Genomic DNA, 27,573 nt, shown 5'->3' on the forward strand with positions numbered 1-27,573 from the left:
CGCATCGGGGCGGGGGGGGGAGGGGGGGGGCACCTGGCCTGGCGCACGCGCAGTGCAAAAGGCCGGGCTCCCGGAAGTCCCGCCTTCCAGGGCGGGGCCAGGACCAGGAGGAGAAACCCGGTGTCGCCGCGCGGCCGCTTCCGCGAGCCCTCGCGCCGGAAACGGAAATGCGTCACAGAGGGCGGGCGGCGACGGCGGTGGCGGCGTCGGAGGCGCCTCCAGGGGACGGTGGCGGCGCCGGGTGGTGAGGCCGCGCCTGTCCGGGGGTCGTCGGGGGACGGCGGGAGCTTGGGCCAGCGGCGGCGGCGGCCTGGGACGCAGGCGGAGCCCCGCGCAGGTGAGTGCCGCCCCCGGGCCTGGCGAACGCTTCGCTGGTCGGACCGGGCCCGGGGGGCCGGGGCTTGGGAGGCGGGGCTGGGGCCTGGGGGCGGGGCCTGGGGTCTCGGAGGGGAGGGGGCTGGGGTTGGGGGGCGTGGGGTGGCCTCGGGGGGCTGAGAGCGCCGGGGGCCGTACGGGGGAACCAGGGGGCTGGGGAGGTCTGCGGTCGGGTCCGGGGGTCCCGGGAAGTAGGGGTGGGGGCTGGGCCCGGGGGGCCGGGGCTTGGGAGGCGGGGCTGGGGCCTGGGGGCGGGGCCTGGGGTCGCGGAGGGGACGGGCTGGGGTTGGGGGGCGTGGGGTGGGCTCGGGGGGCTGAGAGCGCCGGGGGCCGTACGGGGGAACCGGGGGCTGGGAGGTCTGCGGTCGGGGTCCGGGGGTCCCGGGAAGTAGGGGTGGGGGCTGGAGCGGTTCCGGGGACTCCACCGAGGGAGCTGAGGCCTGGAGCTGTCTCGGAGGGCTGGGAGCTCGGGGGACCAGTTGGGGGGTCCCCAGGGTTCGGCGAGCGGGAGACTGGGAGGCCTGGGACTAGCGGACGTGGCGCTGCGGTCGCTCCCAGGTCTACACTGGGAAGCCAAGGGCTGTCCGGGGGTTTCGGAGGCGGGGGCTTTGGGGCTCATCCAGGAGTGCGGTGACCGAGGGGCGGGGGGTACCGAGTGGCCGAGGGCCTGAGAATGCGTGGGGCCTTTCCGGGGGTGCCAGGGGCAGCCCGAGGCTATGCTGGGGGGCTGCGGTAGGTGGGAAGACCAGGGGCAGTGCCGGGTACTGGGGGTTGGGCAGCCAGGTGTACCGGGGTGGTCGGGGGGCGCTGGAGGCCACCGTGGGGAGGGTTCCTTGGTGGTGCAATTGCTGGGGCCGCCTGGGTTCTAGGGGGAGGGTTCCCTGGTCTCTGCCCAGGCTGGAGCCCCTCCCTTGTGCCCCACTGACCTTTTCTGGTAGCTTTTCTACCCTCCCTCCCTCTTTCGCGCCTCCCACCTCGGGCTTGGGCGAGGAGGCCGTGTCCTGGGCCTGGCAGGAGGCCTCCAGGTGGATGTGGTGGGCGGCCGGGCCAGAGGCGGTCACCTGGGATGTTCAGGTTTCTGTGAGTGAAGCTTCCTCTGCTTGGAGCTGGCCGTCAGGAAGTGGCTGCCGGTCAGCTCCGTAGGGAACAGGTGTGGGTTAAAGAAGGTGGGTGGGTGGAGGAAGAAGGCACAGATGGGGGACTCTGGCCCCCAGCTTTTGGAAAGTTCCTTGTACTTTCTGGCTTTGAGTGGGTTAAAGCTGGGATACGTCTGGCCTTCGTGGAGATTACTAGGGTTCATGGTTCTGAATTGTTTTTGTAGCCGGAGACTTCCTGTTTTATCAGTGCAAGTACAGGGCCGCCGCCCCCTCCACAGCGCCCTTCCAGATGCCTGCAGCTGTGCTCTCCCTGGCCCCTTCCCTTCCCGCCAGTGTCTTTCTGCACCTTCCCGTGGAGCTAGGCGTTTGTAGCTTCCCCGTCCCTACTTGACCTGCATGAGGGGTCTGGTCGCGCTCAGCTTCCTATTCTGCAGGCCTTGGGAGCTGCTGGGTGCTGGATGTAGGGTGTCGGGCAGTGCTGGCCGAGGCTTCGACACTAACCTGTTCTTTATCAGCTCGGCTTTTTCCCCTTTAGTGTACTCTTAATGATTTTAAAGAGTAAAAAACTCCGTCGAGATGGCTTTTAACAAAGGAGAAACCGGTCTCTGGCACGGCAGAGAGACACTGCCGTTTCTCTCCTCCGAGTCCCAGAGTGCCGGCTGGTGCGGCCCCTCCTCCTTGGCGGGGGAGCCGGTGGGGCCGACGCTGACCGTCTGCATCTTCTGTTTCAGGCCCAAGGTCCCGGAGGCTATGGCAGCGGCTACCATTGTGCACGACACGTCTGAGGCCGTGGAGCTCTGCCCCGCGTACGGCTTGTACCTGAAGCCCATCACCAAGATGACCATCAGCGTGGCGCTCCCGCAGCTGAAGCAGCCGGGGAAGTCCATCTCCAACTGGGAGGTGATGGAGAGGCTGAAGGGCATGGTGCACAACCACCAGTTCTCCACACTGCGTATTTCCAAGAGCACCATGGACTTCATCCGCTTCGAGGGGGAGGTGGAGAACAAGAGCCTGGTCAAGTCTTTCCTGGCCTGCCTGGACGGCAAGACCATCAAGCTCAGCGGCTTCTCCGACATCCTGAAGGTGCGCGCGGCCGAGTTCAAGATCGACTTCCCCACCCGCCACGACTGGGACTCCTTCTTCCGCGACGCCAAGGACATGAACGAGACCCTGCCGGGGGAGCGGCCGGACACCATCCACCTGGAGGGGCTGCCCTGCAAGTGGTTCGCCCTGAAGGAGTCGGGCTCCGAGAAGCCCAGCGAGGACGTCCTGGTCAAGGTGTTTGAGAAGTTCGGGGAGATCCGGAATGTGGACATCCCCATGCTGGACCCCTACCGCGAGGAGATGACGGGCCGCAACTTCCACACCTTCAGTTTCGGGGGGCACTTGAACTTCGAGGCCTACGTGCAGTACCGCGAGTACGTGGGCTTCATCCAGGCCATGAGCGCCCTGCGCGGGATGAAACTCATGTACAAGGGCGAGGACGGCAAGGCCGTGGCCTGCAACATCAAGGTGAGCCCTGGGCGCCGAGACCCACGCGCTTCCTCCCTCGGGCGGCTTCCTTCCAGCAGGGTCAGTAGATCGCTCCCAGCCACACCGCTTAGGCTGTGGGGACCTCCCCTGAGTAAAACGACAGCAACAGCCCCGTTCCCGTCGAATTTCAGGGACACAGGCGTGAGGTCGAGTAGGGGGTCCGTGCTGTGGTTTTGGAAATTCGGTATCTGAAGGAAGATGTCTAGTAGGTGAGGGTTGGACCCTCAGGAACTGTGACAGGGATTTGAACCGTATCAGAACCAAGAGAACCTGGCCTTCCCAGAATGCTCCTTGAAACTAGGGATTAACGTTCCCTTAAGCCTCATGCGCTGTTTGTTTGTTTTTGAGACAGAGTATCGATCTGTCACCCAGGCTGGAGTGCAGTGGCACGATCTCTGCTCACTGCAACCTCCGCCTCCTGGGTCCGAGCGATTCTCCTGCCTCAGCCTCCCGAGTAGCTGGGACTACAAACATGTGCCACCACGTCTGGCTAATTTTTATATTTTTAGTAGAGAGGGTTTCGCCGTATTGGCCAGGCCGGTCTCGAACTCCCGACTTTGTGATCTGCCCGCCTGGGCCTCCCAAAGTACTGGGATGACAGGCGTGAGCCACCGTGCCCGGCCTTGCCTCATGTATTTCGACCCGTGTTGGCTTCGTGGTGACAAATGAACCAGCCTCCTGGAGGAGGTTTTGTGGCCTTAAGATGTGCCCCGTGGGCGTGGGCAGGAGGCCCCGGGGTGGCTCTGGCCACAGGAGATGGTGGAGCCGGGTAGCGGAAGGGGAACCGTGTCTTGCCGCGGTGGCGTGTCACTTGTGTCCAGTAAGTGGCGAGGGGTAGTTGGTGTTCCTTGTAACTCTGTGGGATGAGCTAAGTCTTGAGCTACTGATGGTGACTTGGAGGGAGTGGTTTGGCTTCTGGGCCCCACTGTCTGGGTCTGCACCGGACGTGAGTGGTGAGCGGGAGCTCAGGCTCTGAGGACTTGGCCCTGTGGCCCGGGAGAGGGAGAGGGCGCCTGGCCGTGTGTCTGGGGGGCTTTGGGGGAAGGCCGTCTCACACTGTTTTTTGCTTTTAAAGGTTTCTTTTGATTCGACCAAACACCTGAGTGATGCGTCAATTAAGAAGCGGCAGCTGGAGAGGCAGAAGCTTCAGGAACTGGAGCAGCAAAGAGAAGAACAGAAGCGCAGAGAGAAGGAAGCGGAGGAGAGGCAGCGAGCGGAGGAAAGGTACCTTCTGCGGGAGGGGCCCTCGGCGCCGGTGTCCGGCACCTGGGAGTGTGCGCAGACTCGTGTGCGTGTGTATGCATGTATTCCTGTGTGGGTGTGTGCGTGCTTGTGAGCTTGTGTGTACCTGTGTGCGTGGAGGCATGTGTGCCTGTGAACCGGTGTGTGTGCTTTGTATGTACGTATGTGTGCCCATGTGTGTGCCTGTGCGTCTGTGCACCTGTGCCTGTGTGTGTGCATGCGTGCCTGTGAGTGCCTGCGTGCATGTGTGCCTCTCTGTGCGTCTGTGCCCGCGTGTGCCCACGTGTGTGTGCATGTGTCTGTGAGCTCGTATGTGTACCTTTGTGCATGTGTGCCCATGTGTGTACCTCTGCATCTGTGCACATGTGCCTGTAAGCTCCTGTGTACCTGTGTGCACGTGTGTGTACCTGTGTGCATGTGTACGCATGTGTGCCATGTGTGTGCCTCTGCATCTGTGCACACATGCCTGTGTGTGTGCATGTGTGTGAGCTCGTGTGTGTACCTGTGTGCATATGTACGCATGTGTGCCATGTGTGTGCCTCTGCATCTGTGCACACATGCCTGTGTGTGTGCATGTGTGTGAGCTCGTGTGTGTACCTGTGTGCATATGTACGCATGTGTGCCCATGTGTGTGCCTCTGCATCTGTGCACACATGCCTGTGTGTGTGCATGTGTGTGAGCTCGTGTGTGTACCTGTGTGCATATGTACGCATGTGTGCCATGTGTGTGCCTCTGCATCTGTGCCCATGTGCCTGTGTGTACATGTGTGTGAGCTCGTGTGTACCTGTGTGCATATGTACGCGTGTGTGCCCACGTGTGTGTGCCTCTGCATCTGTGCACACGTGCCTGTGTGTGTGTACATGTGTGTGAGCTCGTGTGTGTACCTGTGTGCATATGTACGCATATGTACACGTGTGTGCCTCTGCATCTGTGCACACGTGCCTGTGTGTGCATGTGTGTGAGCTCGTGTGTGTACCTGTGTGCATATGTGTGCCTGTGTGCCCATGTGTGTGCCTCTGCATCTGTGCACACGTGCCTGTGTGTGCATGTGTGAGCTCGTGTGTGTACCTGTGTGCATATGTACGCGTGTGTGCCATGTGTGTGCCTCTGCATCTGTGCACACGTGCCTGTGTGTGTGCATGTGTGTGAGCTCGTGTGTGTACCTGTGTGCATATGTACGCCTGTGTGCCTCTGCATCTGTGCACACATGCCTGTGTGTGTGCATGTGTGTGAGCTCGTGTGTGTACCTGTGTGCATATGTACGCCTGTGTGCCTCTGCATCTGTGCACACATGCCTGTGTGTGTGCATGTGTGTGAGCTCGTGTGTGTACCTGTGTGCATATGTACGCGTGTGTGCCATGTGTGTGCCTCTGCATCTGTGCACACGTGCCTGTGTGTGTGCATGTGTGTGAGCTCGTGTGTGTACCTGTGTGCATATGTACGCCTGTGTGCCTCTGCATCTGTGCACACATGCCTGTGTGTGTGCATGTGTGTGAGCTCGTGTGTGTACCTGTGTGCATATGTACGCGTGTGTGCCATGTGTGTGCCTCTGCATCTGTGCACACATGCCTGTGTGTGTGCATGTGTGTGAGCTCGTGTGTGTACCTGTGTGCATATGTACGCGTGTGTGCCATGTGTGTGCCTCTGCATCTGTGCACACGTGCCTGTGTGTGTGCATGTGTGTGAGCTCGTGTGTGTACCTGTGTGCATATGTACGCATGTGTGCCATGTGTGTGCCTCTGCATCTGTGCACACGTGCCTGTGTGTGTGCATGTGTGTGAGCTCGTGTGTGTACCTGTGTGCATATGTACGCATGTGTGCCATGTGTGTGCCTCTGCATCTGTGCACACATGCCTGTGTGTGTGCATGTGTGAGCTCGTGTGTGTACCTGTGTGCATATGTACGCATGTGTGCCATGTGTGTGCCTCTGCATCTGTGCACACATGCCTGTGTGTGTGCATGTGAGTGAGCTCGTGTGTGTACCTGTGTGCATATGTGCCATGTGTGTGCCTCTGCATCTGTGCACACATGCCTGTGTGTGTGCATGTGAGTGAGCTCGTGTGTGTACCTGTGTGCATATGTACGCGTGTGTGCCTCTGCATCTGTGCACACGTGCCTGTGTGTGTGCATGTGTGAGAGCTCGTGTGTGTACCTGTGTGCATATGTACGCATGTGTGCCATGTGTGTGCCTCTGCATCTGTGCACACGTGCCTGTGTGTACGTGTGTGAGCTCGTGTGTGTACCTGTGTGCATATGTACGCGTGTGTGCCATGTGTGTGCCTCTGCATCTGTGCACACGTGCCTGTGTGTGCATGTGTGTGAGCTCGTGTGTGTACCTGTGTGCATATGTACGCGTGTGCCTCTGCATCTGTGCACACATGCCTGTGTGTGTGCATGTGTGAGAGCTTGTGTGTGTACCTGTGTGCATATGTACGCATGTGTGCCATGTGTGTGCCTCTGCATCTGTGCACACGTGCCTTTGTGTACGTGTGTGAGCTCGTGTGTGTACCTGTGTGCATATGTACGTGTGTGTGCCATGTGTGTGCCTCTGCATCTGTGCACACGTGCCTGTGTGTACATGTGTGTGAGCTCGTGTGTGTACCTGTGTGCATATGTACGCATGTGTGCCCACGTGTGCCTCTGCATCTGTGCACACGTGCCTGTGTGTGTGCATGTGTGTGAGCTCGTGTGTGTACCTGTGTGCATATGTACGCATGTGTGCCACGTGTGTGCCTCTGCATCTGTGCACACGTGCCTGTGTGTGTGTGCATGTGTGTGAGCTCGTGTGTGTACCTGTGTGCATATGTGTGCATGTGTGCCCACGTGTGTGCCTCTGCATCTGTGCACACGTGCCTGTGTGTGTGTGCATGTGTGTGAGCTCGTGTGTGTACCTGTGTGCATATGTACGCATGTGTGCCATGTGTGTGCCTCTGTGTCTGCACACGTGCCTGTGTGTGTGCATGTGTGTGAGCTCGTGTGTGTACCTGTGTGCATATGTGTGCATGTGTGCCCACGTGTGTGTGCCTCTGCATCTGTGCACACGTGCCTGTGTGTGCATGCATGCCTGTGAGCTCGTGTGCGTACCTGTGTGTGTACGCGTGTTTGCCCCGGTGTGTGCCTTTGCATGTGTGCACACGTGTCTGTGTGTGCATGCGTTCCTGTGAGCTCACGTACCTGTGTGCATGTGTGTACCTGTGTGCGTATGTACGCATGTGTGCCCTCGTGTGTGTGCTCCTCTGCATCTGTGCACACAGCACACATATGCCTATGTGCATGCTTGTGTGCCTGTGACCCTGTGTGTGTACTTGTGTGTGTGTGCACGTATGGGTGTGTGTGCGTGCCTGTGGGTGCGCAGCTGTGCACGTGAGGACCTGCGTGAGTGGCTGTTTGAGACTCAGCAGAATATGCGTGTTTCTGTTCGTTTACCTGTCGTACATCATGGTCTGACGTGATCTCTGTCGGTTCCCAGGACCACGCCTTTCCCGAAGGGCCACCTCTTCTCCCTCCACACGCTGTTCACATATCCCACTGAAACAAGCAGAATGCCTTAGCCGTTTGCAAGTTTGCGTTTAGGTTGAGGCTACGTTTACAAAATGAAGTAGAGGGTTGATGGTGATGGCCAGATTTAAAACAAAACAAAAAACCATAGGATAAAAACCCAGTTTCGCTTAAGAGGCCTTTAAAGCAATGGCCTGAGTTGTTCACTGCGGTTGGGGTACCAAAGACAACCTCAGGTCAGTCTTTGTAGCCCTTTTCATCTTCTTAGCATTGCAGGAGGGAACCAACAACTTGCCGTGAATCCCGTGAGGCGGATTCCTCGTTGTCCTCCTCCATCCCTCCTGCTGTGCTGTCTTAGTGAGGCGGACTCCTCCTCCTCCTCCTCCCCCTCCTCCCCCTTCCCCTCCCCCTCCTCCCTCTTCCCCCCCTCCTCCTCCCCCCTCCTCTTCCCCCTCCTCCTCCCCCCTCCTCTTCCCCCCTCCTCCTCCCCCTCCTCCTCCCCCCTCCTCCCCCTCCTCCTCCCCCCTCCTCTTCCCCCCCTCCTCCTCCCCCTCCTCCTCCTCCTCCTCCCCCCTCCTCTTCCCCCCCTCCTCCTCCCCCTCCTCCTCCCCCCTCCTCCTCCCCCTCCTCCTCCCCCTCCTCCTCCCCCTCCTCTCCGTCCTCCTCCTCTCCCTCCTCCCCCTCCTCCCCCTCCTCCTCCTCTCCCTCCTCCCCCTCCTCCCCCTCCTCCCCCCACCAGGCTGTGCCCTCCGAGGACTTTAGTGTGTCCTGCACGTCTGTTGCGCTTCATGTCGCCGATACCGAGTCTGGGATGTGTTGGACTTGACTGGGGGCCTCCTGGACAGCCTCCGGTGGGACCGAGTTGGTCCGTTGTGTTTCCGTTTCTCACTGCTTTATGTGACGCTGGTGCCAGTGTGTTGATGTGTGTGGCGGGTGATGTTTGCACGAGAGTCCCGGCACTGAACTCCTGGGAACAGGGCCATCCTGCCCTTGGTGTTCTTTATATAGCCCCCGTTGCCTCCCCAGGGGAGAGTGGGCTGAGGCCTCCTTAGATGAGGCAGGTGCAGCATGTAAGCGAGTGGCCATGAATGGGCTGGGGGGGCCCAGGTCAGCCGTCAGGAGCCCCAGGACCCAAGGCAGGAAGTACACAGAGGCAGACACCCTGGGAGAACTGGACGTGCTGCTGTGTCGCCATCCTGGGAGAGGGCGGTTCGGATGTGGGGTTGAGTCAGGGTCCCCTGTGTCAGCCGCTGTCAGGCCGACCGGGACAGCCGGGGTGGGAGACCGTCCTGGGACATTACAGGGACTCTTCCGGGGTCAGACACAGCCCAGGCCTGGCTGAATGTGCCTGTCCACGTTCTGGAAGTGGGGAGTGGGACTCAGAGCCTCGGACCTCTCAGTCTTGCAGGACAGTCCCCACAACATTTCAGAAAGCAGCTTGGGGGTGAGGAGAAGCTGCATCCTTGATCTTTCCCTGAGGAGAGATGGGCGTCGGAGAAGTGAAGTGGGCCTCTGCAGGGAAGAGGCCCCGTCCACCTGGCCAGACCACAGAGGGCTTGGGGGATGCGGGGCCAGGCCATGAGCTTCTCCACAGCAGGACAGGGTGGCTGGAGCCCCGGGGGAGGGCCGGCCCGTCGTCAGAGTTGGCGGGGAGGGCTCCAGGGTGGCCGGTGGAGCTGTCCTTCCCCACGCAGGGCCGTACTCGCCCCTGCTGCCCCCCCGTCATTCCTCAGAGGCTGAGCATGAGAGGAGGCCCAGGGCAGCCTCCGGGTTTCTCTCTGGTGGGTGGAAATGAGGCGTGTGTGTTTGGCCCTCACAGGTGACTTGGGGCTTGATGAGTGCTGTCCTCTGAAAGCTGCCCAGCCTTGAGGCGTCGGTGTGAGTCCCGCCTAAGGGCGTGCTATGTGCTGGGCTGCCCTGAGCCGTCCTCTGAGCTCGTGGGGCGGTGACAGCTCACAGGACAGTTAAACCTTCAGCACATGGAACTGCTTGAGGACCTTCATACCCCGGCCGGAGACCGTGTGGATCACTGCCTGGCCGTCGGCACCTGGCCCGGCTCCCTTCTTGGGGTGGTGGAGAGCGGGACGCCTTTTCTCCCGGCCTGCTTCTCCTCATCCCTGTGTCTCCTCTCGCCTTGGTGTCTCCTCTCACCCTGGTGTCTCCTCTCCCCTTGGTGTCTCCTCTCACCCTGGTGTCTCCTCTCCCCTTGGTGTCTCCTCTCCCCTTGGTGTCTCCTCTCCCCTTGGTGTCTCCTCTCCCCTTGGTGTCTCCTCTCCCCTTGGTGTCTTCTCTCCCCGTGGTGTCTCCTCTCCCCTTGGTGTCTCCTCTCACCCTGGTGTCTCCTCTCACCCTGGTGTCTCCTCTCCCCTTGGTGTCTCCTCTCCCCTTGGTGTCTCCTCTCCCCGTGGTGTCTCCTCTCCCCTTGGTGTCTCCTCTCCCCTTGGTGTCTCCTCTCCCCTTGGTGTCTCCTCTCCCCTTGGTGTCTCCTCTCACCCTGGTGTCTCCTCTCCCCGTGGTGTCTCCTCTCCCCTTGGTGTCTCCTCTCGCCTTGGTGTCTCCTCTCCCCTTGGTGTCTCCTCTCACTCTGGTGTCTCCTCTCGCCTTGGTGTCTCCTCTCCCCTTGGTGTCTCCTCTCCCCTTGGTGTCTCCTCTTCCCTTGGTGTCTCCTCTCGCCTTGGTGTCTCCTCTCACCCCGGTGTCTCCTCTCCCCTTAGTGTCTCCTCTCCCCTTGGTGTCTCCTCTTGCCTTGGTGTCTCCTCTCCCCTTGGTGTCTCCTCTCGCCTTGGTGTCTCCTCTCCCCTTGGTGTCTCCTCTTGCCTTGGTGTCTCCTCTCCCCTTGGTGTGTCCTCTCACCCTGGTGTCTCCTCTCCCCTTGGTGTCTCCTCTCCCCTTGGTGTCTCTGCGGGTCTACGTCATCCCGTCAGGCCTGCTCAGGTTCCTCGGTGCTGCTTAGAGCTGCACATGGGGCTTCCAGGCCACTCTTCTTCTTCTTTTTTTTTTTTTTGTTGAGACGGAGTCTCGCTCTGTCACCAGGCTGGAGCGCAGTGGTGCGATCTCGGCTCTCTGCAAGCTCCACCTCCTGGGTTCAAGCGATTCTTCTCATTCTTCTGCCTCAGCCTCCCAAGCAGCTGGGATTACAGGTGCCCGTCACTATGTCCAGCTAATTTTTGTATTTTTAGTAGAGACGGGGTTTCACCGTGTTGGCCAGGATGGTCTTAATCTTTGTGATCTGCCCGCCTCGGCTTCCCAAAGTGCTGGGATTATAGGTGTGAGCCACTGTGCCCGGCCCGGGCCACTCTTACCAGGTCTTGCTGTGTTTCGTCACCGCTGGGCTGCTGGGGCAGGGGTCCCTCCCCGTCCAGCTGTGTGTGTGGTCGCCGCCCTGCTTGTTGAGGTCATGGGTGATCGTCACCCAAAGAAGTGCTGGCGTTGAGTGCAATCGGATGAAGCCACGTGCCCCTCCCCTGGGAAGGGCCCCTCCTGCCCTGCTCCCTCGACGCCCTCTCCACAGCCCCAGGCAGCCGGGCTGGCGGTTTTGTGCCGTCGTGGGTGGGGCCTTTGTAGAATTTCACAGAACGGGGATCTGTGCGGTCTGTTGTCTTCAAGGCCGCATTGTCCACTTGGCTCTGGTGCAGGGCTCTGCACGGCGCGTGTCCCTCCTCCTCCTCCTCCCTGGTGCCCGGGGCCGCCTCCCTGGTGTGCGCGCATGCTGGCCTTCACTGGTGATTGTTAGAAAGCTTTCCTGTGCAGCTGGAACCTGCTTCCTGGGGCCCCTGCCGTTTGTGCTCAGTGCTGTCCTCTGGACGCATGCACCAGCCGAAGCCGGGCGCCTTACGTGGTTTGGTGGCCATCTGCGTCCTCTGCCGTGCCTGTTTCCGCATTGGGGCGCTGGCCTTTCCTCGGTGGCGGCCACAGATGCTGCACCCCAAGGATCTTCCGCAGTTTCTTGAGTTGTTGCTGATGCTCTTTCCACCGTCCGTCCGTCTTTCCCCTGGCTGGGGGCGTGGCTTTTGATGTGGTCGATCCGCTGGTCGTTTTCTTGGTGGTTTCAGGGTTGGGTCACGCTTAGCAGGGTGGTGTGTTGGAAGGTCACGGAGGTCCTCGCCCGGCTCACTCCTTCCACCTCTCGGGCTGCTTTGAGTCAGCCGAGGTCCACTTTGGGATAAAGAGTTAAATGCTTAATCGTTCGACTGTGGCCTTTTCCCCCTTGTGTGAAAAGCCACTTGTATGGTGTATCATGTGTTGGCTACAGCTGCTATCGGTGACAAACCCCCGGTGTGTTCCATGCAGGAAACAGAAGGAGCTGGAAGAGCTGGAGCGAGAGAGGAAAAGAGAAGAGAAGCTTCGCAAGAGGGAGCAGAAGCAGAGGGACCGCGAGCTGCGCCGGAATCAGAAGAAGCTGGAGAAGCTGCAGGCGGAGGAGCAGAAGCAGCTGCAGGAGAAGATCAAGCTGGAGGAGCGCAAGCTGCTGCTGGCCCAGAGGAACCTGCAGTCCATCCGGCTCATCGCCGAGCTGCTCAGCAGAGCCAAGGTACCCGGGGGCTCCCTCTGCCGCCGCCAGCCGCACCCGGGCTGCCCTCGGTGCCCTCCCCTGAAACGCGGGTGGTGTCACGGCGCCGTTTCCCCGCTGGCCGCAGCTGTACCCACAAAACCAGCTTTAGTGCCGAGGATGGCGGCTCCTGCCCGGTAGGGTGTAGCACTTGTCTGTCGTTCCCGATGATTTCAGAGCTGTGACGGTTTCCTTTTGCAAAGCTGGTGCATTCAGGTTCCCCGAGCAGGCTGGCAGCCTCCCGGGGGCTGGGGCAGAGGTTCTCTGTTTCCTTTGGGTCCGGGCAGTGGCGGAGAGTGCAGGGGGCCGCTCTCTCTGGCCCGTGCCTCCGTGTGTGGTCAGCTGGCCTGGCTGTGACCTCACCAGTGGCCCAGAGCAGAGGGGCAAGGTGGGCTGGGTGGAGGGCCGAGCACGCAGAGGGGGCCTGCCGTGGGCCCGGGGCCCTCCTCCGCCGTGTGAACCTGGCAGGTCTCACCAGCGCCGGTACTGACGACCCCCTCAGCACCAAGAGCCTCCTTGCTCCTCCTGCAGGCACGACTGGTAACTCCCATGAGCCCGGGGCCAGGGCCCAGAGACAGACAGACCTCCCCAGGACAGACGTCCCCAGCACGCTCCTTGTCCTCAGGAGGGCTGCGTCCCCCTGGAGTCCAGCGCGGGGCGACCCCATAACCTGTTGTCTGATTACAGTTGTGATAAGTCCCCGGGAAGGAGCATGACAAGAGGCTGAGACATGTGGCAGCCCAGTCCTTACCTCATGGTGAATATTGAAGACACTAACCCAGGCTAGGCCAGGCTCGCCCCGCGGCGGCGGCGGCGGCGGCAGAGGCGGCGTGTGTCTGCGGCGTCATTTCAGCTCCCTGCTGCCGGCGGCCGCTTGTGACCTAACTCCAGGCCCCTGCGTGCAACGTGGCGGGGCTCCCGGCAAGGCCCGGCTCTGCCCGAGAGGCCCGCCCCGGGGCTGTGCCGGGTCGCTTTGCCAAGGGGTTTCCTTCTCACTCAGACGCATGATGGCCCCAGGTGTGGCCGAGGGAGCCGAGGGATGGACGGGCTGGACCTGGCTCGCAGTAGGAGACGCCCCCCGCCCCAGGGCTGGAGTCCAGCCAGGCCGCTGATCCTGCATCCCCAGACCATGGGGCCTCCAAACACCGTCCCAGCTCCTCTCCCAGTGTCCGGCCGGGCTCAGGGGTCGGGCTCAGCCGCGCTTTCCTCTTCCCCGCAGGCCGTGAAGCTACAGGAGCAGGAGCAGAAGGAGGAGAAGCTGCGGCTGCAGCAGCAGGAGGAGCGGCGGCGGCTGCAGGAGGCCGAGCTGCGGCGCGTGGAGGAGGAGAAGGAGCGCGCGCTGGGCCTGCAGCGGAAGGAGCGGGAGCTGCGCGAGCGGCTGCTGAGCATCCTGCTGAGCAAGAAGCCGGACGACGCCCACGCGCACGACGAGCTGGGCGTGGCGCACGCCGACCTGCTGCAGCCGGTCCTGGACATCCTGCAGACCGTGTCGTCCGGCTGCGTGAGCGCCGCCGCGCTGCACCCCCTCGGGGGCCAGCTCCCCGCCGGTGCCCCCAAGGAGACCGCGGCCCAGCCGGAGGCCGACGGCGCTCCCCAAAGCGTGAACGGCAGCGTGGCCGAGGAGGCCCCGTGCAGGGAGGGTCAGAGCTGCTGCCGCGCGGCCCCCGAGGACGGCTCTCCGGAGAAGAGGTGCCCCGGCGGCGTCCTCTCCTGCATTCCCGACAACACCCAGCAGCCCAAGGGCCTCCCTGCCTGCGAGCAGAACGTCTCCAAAAAGGACACCCGGTCGGAACAGGACAAGTGCAACCGGGAGCCCAGCAAGGGCCGGGGCCGGGCCGGCGGAGACGGGCTGGATGAGCGGCACAAGCGGGAGAGGAGCCGGGCCAGGCGGGCGGGCAGCAGGGAGGACGACGGGCGGCCGCGCAAGGAGCGGCGGCCCCACAAGAAGCACGCCTCCAAGGATGACAGCCCCCGCCGGCGCAGCGCCAGCCCGGACCACGCCCGGTCCCGGAGGTCCCACAGCAGAGACAGGCACCGGAGGGAGCGCAGCCGGGAGCGCAAGGGCAGCGCCGGCAGGAAGCACAGCCGCCACCGCCGCCGGAGCGAGCGCTCGCGCTCCCGGTCCCCGAGCAAGCACCGCAGTACCTGGAACAGGTAATGACGGGCGCGGCCTCCCCATGGCCTGTCCGGGAAAGACCAGGACCTGCTCCAGCGTCCTGGCCGCTCCTTGGCCGCTGTCCGTCCACCCCCTGCAAAGCTAAGACCCTCCCGCAGCCAAGAACGTCCAAGGAGCCCGCTGGCAAAGAAGGAAGACCCCACGCTTTAGAGATCCATCTGTCTTCACTCACCGCAGCGTACTTGGCACTTCAGTTTCAAACACGTGGCCCTCGAAAACTTGATCCGATAGCTTTAATACGGCCAGTCCTCTCTCAGTCAGGAAAACCGCACGGACGGACGGTGGTGAGAAGGGCAGAGCTGCCGCATGACTTCCTCCCCACGCGGGGAGCTCTGTGTCTGCTTGGCGACCCCCCCGCGTGCACGGCCCAGGAGGTGCACCTGACGCAGCAGGGGAGACTCGTCAAAGGTGTGGACCACCGGAGTCACACGGCACTAGAAAGAAAAGAAAAAGCGTTGCCCTGCTGATTTCTCCCTCCCCCTCCCCAGTTTGTAACTTTAACTGATGGGGAAATGCAGGTTGGGTGGGATATGCCGAAACGTGATGCTGACGTGGAGTCACGGGTGAGGAAGGTACAAGTCCTTTGAGATCAAAACCCAAACGGGCCATTCTTTTTAAGGTGTCGGTGTGCGGGGAGTGGTCCCCAATGGTCTGAGGCTCCTTAACTTCCAAAACATTCACTTTTTACAACTTCAAGGAATTACGCATAAAAAAGGGTGGTGAAAAAGCTTTGGTTTCTAGTAAAGGTTAGTGCGTGTGGTTTTTTTAAGAAGCTGTTTTGCTAAATTATTTTTACTTGGAATGTTTCAAACAGATTTCAGGCTGCAAACTTGTTAAGTTTTATAATCATTCGCTTCTCCAAGTGAAGCTCAGAAGTACTTAAAAATAGCTGTAACGTTCGCGTTAGGAAAGATGGTGTTTATTCCAGTTTGCATTTTTATGGTGAAATAAAATCCTTTTCCAATGAACTGAGATTTTTCACGCTTACGATTTTTGTGTTTTTATGTGCCTTGGACTGCGTTATTCCGCTGATTCTAGCCAAGTGCGTCTCAACCCAGTAGAAACCGTTCACTTTTCCTAGACCTGCTGATTCGGTGATCGTACATCACACAGCTCTCCCGGGGCTGTACGGTAGTCACCTTCTGAGAGGAGAATCCTGGGTCCTAAGACGCATCAAATTTGTTTGCTGAGAACATAAACTTAGCCAAATTCAGAAAACCAATCTTTTTTAAAACCAAGGAGCTGTTTTTAAATAAAGCACATTTAAAAGACGGTGGTTCTTTTCCCCACCAAACGTAGTGGTCACGGGTAGTAGTGTCAGCGCTGCCTGGTTGACCCAGGGTGGAATAGTCCCTTCCTCTCTTTAGTTAAATCACATACCTTCTTGGGGACTGGAGGGCTGGACACGTGCCTGTCCCACCCCCAAGCTCATATCGCTAGCGGATAGATGAGCAAATGGCTCTGTGTTGCCTGTGACCAGACACGGAGTGTTTGCAAACATGGGCCTGTCAGAAGTGTATGCACCTGTGTCGGTCTGTCCAGCCCAGCACTGAGCTTTTGCCTGTTCCACAGCTATAAGAACGTTGCCAGGGCCGGGCGTGGTGGCTCACGCCTGTAATCTCAGCACTTTGGGAGGCCGAGGCGGGCGGTTCACCTGAGGTCAGGAGTTCAAGACCAGCGTGGCACCCCGTGTCTCCTAAAAACACAAAACATTAGCCGGGCATGGGGATGGGCGCCTGTCATCCCAGCTACTTGGGATTCCGAGGCAGGAGAATCGCTGGAACCCGGGAGGCGGAGGTTGCAGTGAGCCGAGATTGCGCTACTGCACTCCAGCCTGGGTGACTAGAGCGAAACTCCAAGTCAAAAAAAAAAAAAATGTTGCCAGGACCAGGCGCTGCTCTGGGCACCTGGTATACGGTGCTGGAAAAGACACAGCGCTCTCTGCAGCCCTGGGGATTTGCAAATGTGTAGATACGGGGACGAGAAGTCCCAGCGACAGCTGCTCGAGCAAGCTGTGTGCGCAAGGCAGAAGGCTGGACGTGGCGTGTCTGAGATCACGAAGTGAATGTGGCCGGGGAAAGGAGTAGGCGGAAGAGATGCAGGAAAGGTGGACATGGAGCTGATCGCACACATGAGGCTGATCCACTCCAGACTTTTGGGACGGGAAGCAAGAGGGCTGTAAGCTGGGAGTGTTTTGAGCGTGGGGACTTGTGGCAACAGGCATCCCCTGTGACGTGCTGGTGGACTGGGCTAGGCGTTGATGGGAGAGGAGAAGGTGGCAAAACTTCAATGCGTGTTGCCTTGTGATACGTTGGACGTGGACGGTCTAGGAAAGCTGGAGAGCACCACCCCCAGGCCTATAGAATTGGGTATCTATGGAAGAGATTTAGGAATCTGAACTCTTTCTCTCCTTTCTTTTCTCTTTCTCTGTCTCCTTCCTTCCTTCCTTCCTTCTTCCTTTCTTCCCTTCCCCCTCCCTACCTACCTCCCTCCCTTCCTTCCTTCCTTCTTCTTTCCTGCCTCCCCCTTCCTTCCTTCCTTCTTCCTTTCCTCCCTTCCGCCTCCCTACTTACCTTCCTTTCTTCCTTCCTTCTTTCCTCCCTTCCCCTCCCTACCTACCTCCCTCCCTTCCTTCTTCTTTCCTGCCTCCCCCTTCCTTCCTTCCTTCCTTCCTTCCTTCTTCCTTTCCTCCCTTCCGCCTCCCTACCTACCTTCCTTTCTTCCTTCCTTCCTCCTTCCTTTCCTCCCTTCCCCCTCCCTCCCTACCTTCCTTCCTTCCTCCTTTCCTCCCTCTTCCTTCCTTCCTTTCCTCCCTTCCCCTTCCCTACCTACCTTCCTTTCTTCCTTCCTCCTTCCTTTCCTCCCTTCCCCCTCCCTACCTACCTTCCTTCCTTCCTCCTTTCCTCCTTCTTCCTTCCTTCCTTTCCTCCCTTCCCCCTCCCTACCTACCTTCCTTTTTTCCTTCCTTCTTCCTTTCCTCCCTTCCGCCTCCCTACCTACCTTTCTTCCTTCCTTCCTCCCTCCTTCCTTTCCTCCCTTCCCCCTCCCTACCTACCTTCCTTCCTTCCTCCTTTCCTCCTTCTTCCTTCCTTCCTTCCTTTCCTCCCTTCCCCCTCTCTACCTACCTTACTTTTTTCCTTCTTCCTTTCCTCCCTTCCCCCTCCCTTCCTTCCTTCCTCCTTTCCTCCCTCCCTCTTCCTTCCTTCCTTCCTTCCTTTCCTCCCTTCCCCCTCCCTACATTCCTTCCTTCCTTCCTTCCTTCCTTCCTTCCTTCCTTCCTTCCTTCCTTCCTTCCTTCCTTTCCTTCCTTTCCTTCCTTCCTTCCTTCCTTTCCTTCCTTCTCTCCTTCCTCCTCCTTTTCTTTCTTTCATTTCTTAATTTCTCTCTCATTTTTTGAGACAGGGTCTCGCTCTGTCACCCAAGCTGGAGTACAGTGGCGCAATCTCGGCTCACTGCAACCTCCGCCTCCTGAGTTCAAGCAATTCTCCTGCCTCAGCCTCCCGAGTAGCTGGGATTACAGGCAGGTGTCACCACGCCCGGCTAATTTTTTGTATTTTTAGTAGAGACAGGGTTTCACCGTGTTAGCCAGGATGGTCTCGATCTCCTGACCTTGTGATCCGCCCGCCTCAGCCTCCCAAAGCGTTGGGATTACAGGCGTGAGCCACCGCGCCCCGCCAGGAATCTGAACTTTAAACACTGTGCCTTGATCCTCATGCGTATTCAACTTGAAATATCTGCTTTGTAGCCCAGCATGGCATGGGCTGATCCAGCTACTTACGAACTGATGACGGTGTTGTCGGCATCTCCAGCTGTCGTTGGTTTCCTCTTTCTCCTTGCAGTTCTATCCATCTTTGCCTTTTGTATTTTGATGCTATGTTATTTGGTGCCTACAAGTTAAGGATTGTTACGTCATATGTCTCATTTCTAATGTCCCTTCTTTACCCTTGGCAATTTTCCTTCTGAAGCTTGTTTTAGATGGGAATTGAAGGAAAGGAATTGGATAGAAACGGGTGTCCGGCCGGGCGCGGTGGCTCAAGGCTGTAATCCCAGCACTTTGGGAGGCCGAGGCGGGTGGATCACGAGGTCAGGAGATCGAGACCATCCTGGCTAACATGGTGAAACCCCATCTCTACTAAAAATACAAAAAACTAGCCGGGCGTGGTGGCGGGCACCTGTAGTCTCAGCTACTTGGGAGGCTGAGGTGGGAGAATGGCGTGAACCCGGGAGGCGGAGCTTGCAGTGAGCCGAGATCACGCCACTGCACTCCAGCCTGGGAGACACAGCGAGACTCCGTCTCAAAAAAAAAAAAAAAAAAAGAAACGGGTGTCCATGGCAATCTGAGGTCTAGCCCCCTGGACACGGACAGATGACGTCCAGCGTGGCATGAGCGTGCTCACGAGTGCCTTTCAGGGAACGTTCTAAGTTCGAGGGATAAAGAACTGGTATTTGTGGGTCGGGCGCGGTGGCTCACGCCTGTCATCCCAGCACTTTGGGAGGCCGAGGCGGGCGGATCATGAGGTCAGGAGATGGAGATCATCCTGGCCAACATGGTGAAACCCCGTCTCTACTAAAAACTACAAAAAACTAGCCGGGCGTGGTGGCGGGCTCCTGTAGTCCCAGCTACTCGGGAGGCTGAGGCAGGAGAATGGCGGGAACCCGGGAGGCGGAGGTTGCAGTGAGCTGAGATCCGGCCACTGCACTCCAGCCTGGGCGACAGAGCCAGACTCCATCTCAAAAATAAAGTATTTGTGTGTGTGTGAGACATTGCAGTTACTTATTGCAGTTGCTTTTAGAGGCATGGGAGCAACACGAAGAATGTAGATTCAGGAGCTAGAATGCCTGATTCTGAACCGGTTCCCCAAACAGCTTACCTTCTGCAAGGTGAGGGGCGGGGGAGTGGGAGTTGTGTGTGGAACACACAGGTCAGTGTTTCTCTGGAACCTCCATCGTTTGGTGGGATCCTCTGAGGCTTGAGAAACGTCAACATTGTGAGTTCAGGTCGGATTTTCCATGTTACCAATACTTTTATTTTTTTTCTAGAAATTTCTCCCTCTCTCTCCCAACCCTTCTCACTGTCTCCCTCCTGTCTCTTCTCTCTTAATCCTTCCTTCTCTCCTCTCCCCCAGCTTCCCCTCTGCTTCTCCTCTCTCCCGACCTCTGATTTTGTCTCTCTTTGTCTCTCCTCCTCTCTTTTATTTATTTATTTTTTTTTGAGACGGAGTCTCGCTCTGTCACCCAGGCTGGAGGGCAGTGGCGTGATCTCGGCTCACTGCAAGCTCCGCCTCCCGGGTTCCCGCCATTCTCCTGCCTCAGCCTCCCGAGTAGCTGGGACCACAGGCGCCGCCACCACGCCCGGCTGATTTTTCGTAGAGACGGGGTTTCACCATGTTGGTCAGGCTGGTCTTGAACTCCTGACCTCGTGATCCGCCCGCCTCGGCCTCCCAAAGTGCTGGGATGACAGACTTGAGCCACCGTGCCAGGCGGTCTCTCCTCCTCTCTTAATGCATCCTTCTCTCTTCTCGCCCAGCTTCCCCTCTGCTCGCCCTCTCTCCCGATCTCTATTTTAGTCTCTGTCTCTCTCAGTCTTGTGATTTAGGGCATTTGGTGCTGAGTCCCTTTCGAGTAATTGGGATCCCATTATCCCGTGATGGGTCATTAAAAATAGCCACAATTGGCCGGGCGCGGTGGCTCACGCCTGTCATCCTAGCACTTTGGGAGACTGAGGCCAGTGGATCACCTGAGGTCAGCAGTTCAAGACCAGCTTGGCCAACATGGTGAAACCCCGTCTCTACTAAAAATACAAAAGTTAGCCGGGTGTGGTGGCACACGCCTGTAATCCCAGCCGCTCGGGAGGCTGAGGCAGGAGAATCACTTGAACCCGGGGGGCGGAGGTTGCAGTGAGCCAAGATTGCGCCACTGCACTCCAGCCTGGGCCACAAAAGTGAAGCTCTGTCTCAGAAATAATAATAATAAATAAATCTGCAATGAGTTTGAATTCCACCTGGCAGAACAGAAAGAGAATGGATTTATTCCGAAATAGGAGTGAGAATGCATGATCCTCTCATTCATATCGTTTTATGATGCTTAGTTCTGAACTGATTTGCCACATGTGTTCAGTTGGGATCTCAGGATGTCTTTTAGCCAAAAAAAATCAAACTTCTCCTGGCCGGCTGCGGTGGCTCACGCCTGTCATCCCAGCACTTTGGGAGGCCGAGGCGGGCGGATCACGAGGTCAGGAGATTAAGACCAGCCTGACCGACATGGTGAAACCCCGTCTCTACTAAAAATACAAAAAACTAGCCGGGCGTGGTGGCGGGCACCTGTAGTCCCAGCTACTTGGGAGGCTGAGACGGGAGAACGGTGTGAACCCGGGAGGCACAGCTTGCAGTGAGTTGAGATTGCGCCACTGCACTCCAGCCTGGGCGGCAGAACAAGACTCCATCTCCAAAAAAAAAAAAAAAAAAATCAGACTTCCCTGTTGAGTATGACGTGTGTCACGGTGACCATGCTGGGCTCCTTCCCTTTTTTTTTTTTTTTTTTCAAGACAGTCTCCCAGGCTGGAGTGCAGTGGCACAATCTCGGCTCACTGCAACCTCCGTCTCCCGGGTTCAAGCAATTCTGCTGCCTCGGCCTCCCGAGTAGCTGGGACTACGGGCACATGCCACTGCGCCTGGCTATTTTTTGTATTTTTAGTAGAGACGGGGTTTCACCATGTTGACCAGGCTGGTCTCGAACTCCTGACCTCAGGTGATCCACCTGCATCCCAAAGTGCCGGGATGACAGGCGTGAGCCACTGCACCCGGCCTCGCCAGGTAAACTTTCAAGTTCAAAAGTGCCGCTTGGGGAATTCCAGCGGGCAGGAGGCTGGGGATACGGGTGTATGTGAAAAAAGCAGTGGTGTGTCTCCGATTCCACTCTCTGTGCCCACGTGGACACGTTCCGCTCCCACTCAGAAGTGAGAACACGTTGCGTTTCACTTTCTGTGTCTCCTTGATTTCAATTAAAGTAACGGCCTCCAGGGTAACAAAACCGCACTTCTATGCCCTAAATCTATAATATGTCAAGGTAAAAAAACAAAAAAACAGTTGCCCGGGCACGGTGGCTCACGTCTGTCATCCCAGCACTCTGGGAGGCCCAGGCAGGCGGATCACCTGAGGTCAGGAGTTCCAGACCGGCCCAGCCAACACGGTGAAACCCCGTCTTGACTAAAAATACAAAAATTAGCCAGGCCTGGTGGCGGGCACCTGTTGTCCCAGCTACTCGGGAGGCTGAGGCGTGAGAATTGCTTGAACCCGGGAAGTGGAGGTTGCAGTGAGCTGAGATCACCCCACTGCACTCCAGCCTGGGAACAGAGTAAGGTTCCGTCTCAAATAAATATGTATTTCAAAAGTGTCAATATGACATGAACTGGTGTTAATTTGTTCACCCGTATTGTTTAAATGGATGGTTTTGGTTATTAGATTGCGATAGTGTTCAAATTCCATAGGCCCTCGCCTTCAGGATGAACCAAAGATGTTTTGAAAAATTATGTATTCTATGTCTAAAATGGCACCACCTGCATTTTTGAAAAAGTTGAAATGATATTACAAATGCCTCGGGTGGCTCGTGCCTGTAAGCCCAGCACTCTGGGAGGCCGAGGCAGGAGGATCACTTGCGTCCAGGAGTTCGAGAACAGCCTGGGCAACAAAGCAAGACCCCATCTCTACAAAAATAAAAAATTAATCGGGCTTGGGGGCAGGCACCTGTCATCCCAGCTGCTCAGGAGGCTGAGGCAGGAGGATTGACCGCGTCCAGGCACCTGTCATCCCAGCTGCTCAGGAGGCTGAGGCAGGTGGATTGACCGAGTCCAGGCGTTGCAGACCAGCCTGGGCAACATGGTGAGACCTCGTCTCTAGCAAACATATGGAAACTTTTACGTTTTTAAAGTAGCTGGGTGTGACCCTGTAATCCTAGCACTTTGGGAGGCCGAGGCGTGCAGATCACAAGGTCAGGAGTTTGAGACCATCCTGGCTAACACGGTGAAACCCCGTCTCTACTAAAAATACAAAAAAAAAATTAGCGGGGGAGGGGGGTGGCAGGTGCCTGTAGTCCCAGCTACTCGGGAGGCTGAGGCAGGAGAATGGCGTGAACCTGGGAGGCGGAGGTTGCAGTGAGCCGAGATCGTGCCACTGCACTCCAGCCTGGGCAACAGAGTGAGACTCTGTCTCCAAAAAAACAAAAAACAAAAAACAAAGCAACAGGACGTTCCCTTGGGAGAATGGAGGGGCAGCCAGCTACTTTGCTACAGTTGACCCCAGGGCAGGACCCACACACCTGACCATCCAGGGCCAATCACCCCACAGGCGTCTCAGACACCACATATCCCCTCCAAATCCCAGCCTCCGTGCCCTGCAAACCCGCCCAGCCCCGGATCTTCTGCATTCTGGGGCCGTGGGGACACCACGCTGGCCTGGCCAGGAGGGTCCCAGGCTCTTCTCAATCTCTCGGGCCCGTCCTCTCCTGCTGCCGCTGCCCCAGTGAGCCTGCGAGACCTGTAGGAAGCTTCAGGGGCCTGAGCCTCCAGGCCTTCCCCTACTCCAGCCAAGCCTCCAGCCAAGCCCCCAGGCCGCCCCTGCTGCCTACTCCAGCCAAATGTCCAGGCCGCCCCTGTCCCCTACTGCAGCCAAGCTTCCAAGCCAGCCCTTCCCCTACTCCAGCCAACCCTCCAGGCCGCCCGTGTCCCCTGCTCCAGCCAAGCCTCCAGGCCGCCCCTGTCCCTGCTCCAGCCGACCCTCCAGGCCGCCCCTGTCCCCTGCTCCAGCCAAGCCTCCAGGCCGCCCCTGTCCCTGCTCCAGCCGACCCTCCAGGCCGCCCCTGTCCCCTGCTCCAGCCAAGCCTCCAGGCCGCCCCTGTCCCTGCTCCAGCCGACCCTCCAGGCCGCCCCTGTCCCCTGCTCCAGCCAAGCCTCCAGGCCGCCCCTGTCCCTGCTCCAGCCAACCCTCCAGGCCGCCCGTGTCCCCTGCTCCAGCCAAGCCTCCAGGCCGCCCCTGTCCCTGCTCCAGCCAAGCCTCCAGGCCACTCCTGCCCCTGTAGCAGGACTAGCCATGGACAAAAACCCCTCAGACACCAGGTTAAGAAAGGTCTCGGCTTTATTCGGCCGGGAACGTCGGCAGACTCGCGTCTTAAGAGCCGAGCTCCCGGAAGACAGAGTTCCCGGCCCTTTGAAGGGCTTACAACGCTAAGGGGTTGCACGTGAAAGGGTCCTGCTAGATGGAGAGCACATGGGGTTAGAGTCAGCGGGGGTTAATGTTTTAACCTCAGGCCTGGTCATCAGTGGCGCCCGGCTGGTCTTGCTGCTGACTTCATTCCTGTTGGTTTTCAACTTTTATTTCCTCCTTTTCTTCAGAGACAGGAGACGGTAAGAGAAATGGCTTCTCTCCTCACCCCTACTTCAGCCAGGCCTCCAGGCCGCCCCGTCCCTGCTCCAGCCAAGCCTCCAGGCCGCCCCTGCCCCTACTCCAGCTAAGATCTCAGGCCACCCCTGCCCCTATTCCAGCCAGGCCTCCAGGCTACCGCCGACCATACTCCAGCTAAGACCCCAGGCCACCCCTGCCCCTACCCCAGCTAAGACCCCAGGTCACCCCTGACCCTACTCCAGCTAAGACCCCAGGCCACCCCTGCCGCTATTCCAGCTAAGACCCCAGGTCACCCCTGACCCTACTCCAGCTAAGACCCCAGGTCACCCCTGCCCCTATTCCAGCTAAGACCCCAGGTCACCCCTGCCCCTACTCCAGCTAAGACCCCAGGTCACCCCTGACCCTACTCCAGCTAAGACCCCAGGTCACCCCTGACCCTACTCCAGCTAAGACCCCAGGCCACCCTTGACCCTACTCCAGCTAAGACCCCAGGCCACCCCTGACCCTACTCCAGCTAAGACCCCAGGTCACCCCTGCCCCTACTCCAGCCAAGACCCCAGGCCACCCCTGCCCCTACTCCAGCTAAGACCCCAGGCCACCCCTGACTGTACTCCAGCTAAGACCCCAGGCCACCCCTGCCCCTACTCCAGCCAGGCCTCCAGGCCGTCCCACTCGCCCGAGTTGTACACAAGCTCCTGGGGTTTCTGGCCAACTCTATCTCCCAAACATCCCATCCCCAAATGGCAGCTTCTGACCGTGTCCAGACCACGCAGGCCTCTCCCGAAACCGTCCTGCCAGACCCTGTCTCAAGGTGGTGACGGACGGGGGTCCGTGCAATGTCCCTGAGGGCTTTTAAAACCAGCCTGTCTGCTATCCACCGGCCCCCTCCCCTTCCTCTGTCTTTTCAGATGCTACAGCCACACGGGGTTCTCGGCTTTCGTTTGAACAGCCTGCACGCACTGCCGCTCCCCCACGGGCTCGGTACCTGCCGCTCCATCTGGCACGCATGGCCTCTCCTGGGAGCACCCACCCGGTCCCTCCTGCCTCAGATTTCAAAGAATTCCACAACCACCTTCACCCCACAATCCAGCTCTCCCTCCCCTCCCCTGCTCTCCACACCCTCAAATCACCTTCTAACATCTTCATCTTTTTTAAATTTTTTTTTTAGATGGAGCCTCGCTCTGTCACCCAAGCTGGAGTGCAGTGGCGAGATCTCGGCTCACTGCAACCTCCACCTCCCGGGTTCACGCCATTCTCCTGCCTCAGCCTCCCGAGTAGCTGGGATGACAGACGTGCACCGCCACCAGGCCCGGCTAATTTTTTGTATTTTTAGTAGAGACGGGGTTTCACCGTGTTGGCCAGGCGGGTCTGGAACTCCTGACCTCACATGATCTGGCTGTCTTAGCCTCTCCCAGATTGCTGGGCTGACACGTGTGATCCACCACACCTGGCCGAGATCTGATGGTTTTATAAACGGGAGATCCCCGGTGCACACCCTCTTGCCTGCCGCCGGCTGTAAGACGTGCCTTCGCTTCTCCTTCGCTTCCCCGCCGTGGCTGTGAGGCCTCTCTGGCCGTGTGGAACTGTGAGACCATTAAACATTTTTGTTTTTCTTTATAAATTACCCAGTCTGAGGTACGTCTTTGTCAGCAGCGTGAAAACGGACTCATACAATATGTTTGTCAGCCACGAGTGCGTCTTGTTTTTCAGAAGTGTCTGTCGGCCGGGCGTGGTGGCTCACGCCTGTCATCCCAGCACTTTGGGAGGCCGAGGCGGGCGGATCACAAGGTCAAGAGATCGAGACCAGCCTGGCCAACATGGTGAAACCCCGACTCTACTGAACATACAAAAATTAGCCGGGCGAGGTGGCAGGTGCCTGTCATCCCAGCTACTCAGGAGGCTGAGGCAGGAGAATGGCGTGAACCCGGGAGGCGGAGGTTGCACTGAGCCGAGATCACGCCACTGCACTCCAGCCTGGTGACAGAGTGAGACTCCGTCTCAAAAACAAGACAAGTGTCCGTTCATGTCCTTTGTAAGTCTCCATTCTCTAGTCACCGTGTTCCTGCCCTTCTCAATGCCTCAGGTAATCGCCTTAACTCAGATCCCTGAGAAATCCCCTCAGCAGGCAGAGATTTGGCCGCCTGACAGTGGCTTTGGGGTTCCATTAAGCAAATGTGATCGGGGGCCAGCCCTGTCTGTCTCCAGCTGTCCCCTGGAGTCCCCTGGAGTCCCCAAGGACCCTTCGTCGCTCTGAACTTCAAGGCTTTCTCTCTTTCTCTCTCTCTTTCCCTCCCTCCCTCCCTCCCTCCCTCCCTTCCTTCTTTCCTTCCCTCCCTCCCTCCTTTCCTTTCTTTCTTTCTCTCTCTCTCTACCTCCCTTCCTTCCTCCCTCCCTGCTTTCTTTTCTCTTTTCTTTCTTTCTTTTCTTTTCCTTTCCTTTCCTTCCCTTCCTTTCCTTCCCTTCCTTTCCTTTTCCCTTTCTTTCTTTTCCTTCCTTCCTTTCTTTCTTTCTTTCTTTCTTTCTTTCTTTCTTTGTTTCTTTCTTTGTTTCTTTGTTTCTTTCTTTCTTTCTTTCTTTCTTTCTCTCTCCTTCCTTCCTTCCTTCCTTCCTTCCTTTCTTTCTTTCTTTCTTTCTTTCTTTCTTTCTTTCTTTCTTTCTTTCTTTCTTTCTTTCTTTCTTTGTTTCTTTCTTTCTTTCTTTCTTTCTTTCTTTCTTTCTTTCTCTCTCCTTCCTTCCTTCCTTCCTTCCTTCCTTCCTTTCTTTCTTTCTTTCTTTCTTTCTTTCTTTCTTTCTTTCTTTCTTTCTTTCTTTCTTTCTCTTTCTCTTTCTTTCTGTTTTCTTTCTCTCTCTATCTCTCTTTCTCTCCTTCCTTCCTTCCTTCCGTCCTTCCCTCCCTCCCTCTCCTTCCTTCCTTCCTTCCTTCCTTCCTTCCTTCCTTCCTTCCTTCCTTCCTTCCCTTCTCTCTCTCTCTTTTCTTTCCTTCTTTTCTTTTCTTTTCTTCTTCCTTTCTTTTTGAGACAGACTCTCACTTTGTCCCCCAGGCTGGAGTGCAGTGGCGTGATCTTGGCTCACCACAACCTCCGCCTCCTGGGTTCAAGCCATTCTCCTGCCTCAGCCTCCCGAGTAGCTGGGATTACAGGCGTGAGCCACCATGCCCGCCTAATTTTTGTATTTTTAGTAGAGATGGGGTTTCACTATGTTGGCCAGGCTGGTCTTGAACTCCTGACCTCAAGTGATCCACCCGCCTCAGCCTCCTAAAGGGCTGGGATGACAGACTTGAGCCACCAGGCCCAGCTAATTTTTGTATTTTTAGTAGAGACGGGATTTCACCATGTTAGCCAGGCTGGTCTCAAACTCCTGACCTCAGGTGATCTGCCCCAAATTGCTGGAAAGCCACCGCACCCGGGCAAGGCTGTGTTTATATTCTTCCCTCTAAAATCACTCGGAGGCCAGGTGCAGTGGCTCACGCCTGTCATCCCAGCACTTTGGGAGGCTGAGGCGGGTGGATCACGAGGTCAGGAGTTCGAGACCAGCCTGACCCACATGGTGAAACCCCATCTCTAGTAAGAATACAAAAATTTAACCAGGCATGGTGGCAGGTGCCTGTAATTTTAGCTACTCGGGAGGCTGAGGCAGGAGAATCACTTGAACCTGGGAGGCAGAGGTTGTAGTGAGCTGAGATTGTGCCACTGCACTCCAGCCTGGTGA

At 58.0% G+C, this 27,573-nt stretch overlaps 1 protein-coding gene across 1 annotated transcript; it reads left to right on the top strand.

The window, feature by feature from the left end:
- Positions 1 to 240: 240 nt before the first annotated feature.
- AKAP17A (A-kinase anchoring protein 17A) lies at positions 241 to 14,856 on the top strand. The gene is given in 5 exon segments (NM_001266623.1): positions 241 to 337; positions 2,204 to 2,984; positions 4,081 to 4,229; positions 12,036 to 12,276; positions 13,514 to 14,856. Coding segments are annotated over 4 exon segments (2,091 nt in total). The 5' UTR covers positions 241 to 337; positions 2,204 to 2,222; the 3' UTR covers positions 14,453 to 14,856.
- Positions 14,857 to 27,573: the final 12,717 nt, after the last annotated feature.

The sequence above is a fragment of the Macaca mulatta genome, chromosome X (genome assembly GCF_049350105.2).
Source record: "Macaca mulatta isolate MMU2019108-1 chromosome X, T2T-MMU8v2.0, whole genome shotgun sequence".
Lineage (NCBI taxonomy): Eukaryota > Metazoa > Chordata > Mammalia > Primates > Cercopithecidae > Macaca > Macaca mulatta.